General features: G+C 45.4%; 1 protein-coding gene across 1 annotated transcript in view; it reads right to left on the bottom strand.

Annotated features, from left to right (window-relative positions):
* SNX31 (sorting nexin 31) overlaps positions 1-4,726 on the bottom strand; it is a 61,583-nt gene that overhangs the window by 42,327 nt on the left and 14,530 nt on the right. The window contains exon 4 of the mRNA XM_007465740.1: positions 3,693-3,757. Coding sequence (XP_007465802.1) covers positions 3,693-3,757 — 65 coding nt within the window. The remainder of the gene's footprint in view (positions 1-3,692; positions 3,758-4,726) is intronic.

Below are 4,726 nucleotides of genomic sequence, written 5' to 3'. Positions count from 1 at the left end.
GTGGAGGCTAGACACACACAACAAGGGGTACCTGGTGGGGGGCGGGGCTGGGGGGCTGCCACCACTCTAGAAATATCTCATGACGTCAGTGGATCCAGGCTCGCTGGGCTTCCACTTATGAAGATGTGGGTCCTTGGACAAATTACTTAACCTGAAAAAGAGACACTAACAGCACCGTCCTCAACAAGTTGTGAGGGATAAATGAGATACCGCACAGAAAGCACTGGGTCTGGCCCAGACGGAATGCCCTGTAGAGGCAACCCTCTCTGATGACTGCAGCTTGCCTTTGGCCATCCTTGATAGAGGCTCCTCGGAAGGCTCCTACGCGGTCACATGTATTCACGTTTCTCACACAGTGCGTCCTTGCCCAGAGACAGGAAGATGTGCTTGGACTTGCTCAGCCCTGGAGAGCCACGCCCGCGAACGTGTGATTATTTGGCAATAACCACTGGGAAACTGCAGGCCAGGCACTTATCAAAGGCAGTGAAAATATTTAGGTGGGGTCTGTATAATATTGAGGTGGGGAGACTTCCCAATCCCTGCTCCTTGGGCTGCTTTAACGGTCTGGCAGACCCACACCTCACCATCTTTGAAGAAGCTGAAAATGGTCCCAAGCCTGGACGACTGGGTTTTCAGAGGGGCTGTCTCTGGTGAAAATTGGGTCTGGTCGGGGAGGAGGGAAGCAGAGGTACAAAGGTGCAGTGGGCAGGCCTCAAGCCACATAGAAGCTGTGTTAGAGAAGTTCATCAGGAGGCACTAGGCAGGTCTGGGAGCACAACTCTGGGCCCATTTGACACCACCTAGTATCTGGGGAGAGATGTGCTGGCCCGCCATCTTTGCCGGAAGCAATCTCTCAGCAGGCTGGGAAGAGGAAAAAGGACTGGCGTTGGTAATAGCAGGAGGACCTCATAAGTGTTATAACAGTGGCCAGATTACATTTAAGTAAGAGCACTGGTTCACTTAATCCTCCCAACAACACTAAGAGAGGAGCCATTCTCCCCATTTTACAGATGGGGAGACTGAGATACAAAGAGACTACGTAAACACAAATCCAAAGTAGGGCAGCCAAAATTTGAACGTTGACCATCTCACTTTGAGCCTGCACTCCTAACCACTAAGCCAGTTCTGAGGCTGATTAGTCAGCAGGATGGTTGAAGAGGTGATCTTGATAAGAGAAACTGTGGTTTGGGTTTCACTGCAGACATGCCGCTCTGGCCTGGGGCAAAGTGTTAGTGAGAAAGTCCTCAGAAACGGAGAGGCAAGATCCAGAAGTACGGCAGACAGGTTCTACCAGCTCAGCTCCAGCAACTCCCAACACCGTGGGTCAGCCATCAGCTGGCTCACTGAATGCACCCCTTTCAAAGTTGATGGATCACCTGGGAGAACCAGAGGCAAAAATCCCGCAAGAAAGGAGGAAAGAAACATGACCACCTAAGGGTGAAAAATATATCCCCCCCAAAAGTGATGCCACCAAGGAGATGAAAACAATGGCTGTGTTAATCAAAATAAGGTTTCTCTGAACTCAGACCTCAAAGAACAAATCAAGGTCTCAAAAAAGAGGTAAGCAAATAGACGTGAAAGGAAGCTGGCCAAGTTCACGGAAGCAACAGAAGCGAAAAATAAAGCCATTGCAAAAGTGAAAATCTCATCAGAAGAAGCAGGAAGAGATGCTGCAAAATGCAGTGGGGGCAAAAGGTTTCTGTGCAGTTATACAGATAACACTAAACACGAGAGCACTAAACTCAAATAAAACAGATGTAGAGAACAAGTGTATGGACACCAAGTGGGGAAAGGTGGGGTGGGATGGATTGGGAGATTGGGATTGACATATATACGCTAATATGTGTACAATAGATAACTAATGAGAACCTGCTGTATAGCACAGGGAAATCCACTTCAGTTCGCTGTACAGTAGAAACTAACACAACAGTGTAAAACAACTATATCCCAATTAAAAAGAAAGAAAGAAAGGAGGAAAGAAAAACACATTAAAAAAAAAAACTCCTTTAAATTATCAGGAAAAAAAGACACTCAAAACAAAGCTCCAAAACACTGCCACCCTCTGAATGATTTTTAGAAAGCATTGAAAGCAAAAACCATAATGCACACAAAGATGACAGAACCACGGCTGACTGTACCTCCATGCATTCGCATAGAATGATTCGCAAGATGTAAACTTTGAAAAACAAGGTTCAGAAAGTGGGTAGAATGTGTGCTTATCTGTAAAGCAAAAAAAGATATGCATATATATGAATGCTTGCATGTGCATGGAAATGTGTAGAAAGGACATACATTAAACTGTAAACAACAGTTGTCTCTGAGGGGGGGCCCTGGAGACCAGTGGTGGAAGCAAGGTTACTTTCATCATAGACCCTTTTGTGCTGTTGGAATGTTACCACCAGCACTGCCTCAAAAACAACCTTTTCAAAGAAAAGAAAACTATATATATATACATATATATATACACACATACCATTAAGTGTATGTGAAAGTACGAGCAATTATACAATGGGAGGGGAGGCTCTAGGGGCATTTCTCAGTTGGCTGGACCAGTAAGCTTGTCAACACACTTGAACAACTGAGTGAATGCAAATTTGCTCCCAGTTTTTACACGTCTGATCATTCTTCCCTGACCTAAGGAGCCAGTTCAGTAATATCACGTCATTGTGCAATTTCAATCCTTTTGAAGCTCTTCCATTCAGTAAAGAATGTACACGCTGGGCTTCCCTGGTGGCGCAGTGGTTAAGAATCCGCCTGCCAAGGCAGGGAACACGGGTTCGAGCCCTGGTCCAGGAAGATCCCACGTGCTCCAGAGCAACTAAGCCCGTGCGCCACAACTACTGAGCCTGCACTCTAGAGCCCGCGAGCCACAGCTACTGAAGCCCGCGTGCCACAACTACTGAGCCCACATGCCTAGAGCCCGTGCTCCGCAACAAGAGAAGCCACCGCAGTGAGAAGCCTGAGCACCACAATGAAGAGTAGCCTCCGCTCGCCGCAACTAGAGAAAAGCCCGCGTGCAACAACGAAGATCCAATGCAGCCAAAAATTAATTAATTAATTAAATCTACATATTAAAAGAAAAGAATGTACATGCAGGCATAAAAATGTTCCTATGTGTACCACCTGAATGGGTGCTGTGCTAAACAAATGTACTTGGCCAAGTTCCAGCCTCTAGGGGACAAGAGGCCAGTTGTTCTTTAGACCAACAAAGGAAAGGGAGTTGCTGTCTGTCATTCTGTTGAGACTGAATTTTCTCCATGATCTGTTTACGATAAAGTTAGGAGCAGAGAATATACAGGTGATAGCTGGCATGGCTATTACTGCTGTCCTGAGGTCTTCACTGTGGCACACTTGGAAGTCCCAGCTACAAAAGTAGGGTCCCACAGTTGTCATGGGGGCCCTTAGTGGTAAAAGGTTCTCTCCTCCATGGCCAGTTTTGAGATGCACAATGCTTAAGCTACAGGAAAAAAATTATCTGCTTAAATAAAATGGGCAAAAGGTCAAGTGACACACTTAATTTTCCATCTAGAATCTAAACTTCCAAAGCAACAAAATAGGAACCATTTTCCTGTTACTCCAAATGAATGTATTTTACCTGAATCCAGGCTCTGTAGGGCTGATGACCAGAAAAGCACACATGGAGACATATTCTGCAGTGAAATAATGACCTTAGTCAAGAAAAGCAAGCTTACCAGCTGCACCAGTTTCAAAAAATCAACGAAGACATCACTTCTCAACATGTTTGGGTCCATGGTTACTGAAAAACAGGGACAGCGAGCCAGGTTACCACTGGGCTGGGTTGACTGCTCTGTTGAACTGCTCTGTCCTCCAGGAAGCCCTCCAGGCCTTGCCAGTGCACCGCTGCCTCCTTGAAGGCGATGGAGCCTGTGACTTCTCAAATTCAAGAAAATCTACAAAGCCCACCTCCTCTGGGCAGCCTCGCAGGCAGCATGAACCCATCACACCAATCCGGCTGTTTCCAGGAATCCTACTTTATTCATGCACACCCCTGGCCCAATACCCCTCTAGCTGCCCCTACTAGAAGGATGATGTGGTTAATACGAGGTAGCAATAAGATCTAAAAACTTGGACCTAGACTCCCACTTTAGCAGGATGCTTGGTAATTTGAAAATTTTAAATCAACTAAGAAACACTGATTGAGAGGACCTCTTTTCATGATGGGAGCTCTCAAGAGGTTACCAAAAAAAAAGCAATTATAAGGCTGCCAGATATTTAAATTTTCATTCTTCTATACTTATAAGAGCAATTTCTCCCTTAGTTTTTTTTTTATATCTTTATTAGAGTATAATTGCTTTACAATGGTGTGTTAGTTTCTGCTTTATAACAAAGTGAATCAGTTATACATATACATATGTTCCTATATCTCTTCCCTCTTGCATCTCCCTCCCTCCCACCCACCCTATCCCACCCCTCCAGGTGGTCACAAAGCACCGAGCTGATCTCTCTGTGCTATGCGGCTGCTTCCCACTAGCTATCAACCTTACATTTGGTAGTGTATGTATGTCCATGCCTCTCTCTCGCTTTGTCACAGCTTACCCTTCCCCCTCCCCATATCCTCAAGTCCATTCTCTAGTAGGTCTGTGTCTTTATTCCTGTCTTACCCCTAGGTTCTTCATGACATTTTTTTCCCCCTTAAATTCCATATATATGTATTAGCATACGGTATTTGTCTTTCTCTTTCTGACTTACTTCACTCTGTATGACA

The sequence above is a fragment of the Lipotes vexillifer genome, unplaced genomic scaffold (genome assembly GCF_000442215.2).
Source record: "Lipotes vexillifer unplaced genomic scaffold, Lipotes_vexillifer_v1.1 scaffold10, whole genome shotgun sequence".
Lineage (NCBI taxonomy): Eukaryota > Metazoa > Chordata > Mammalia > Artiodactyla > Lipotidae > Lipotes > Lipotes vexillifer.
The sequence above is the reverse complement of the archived record's forward strand: the minus strand, read 5'-3'. Positions and strand labels throughout refer to the sequence as shown.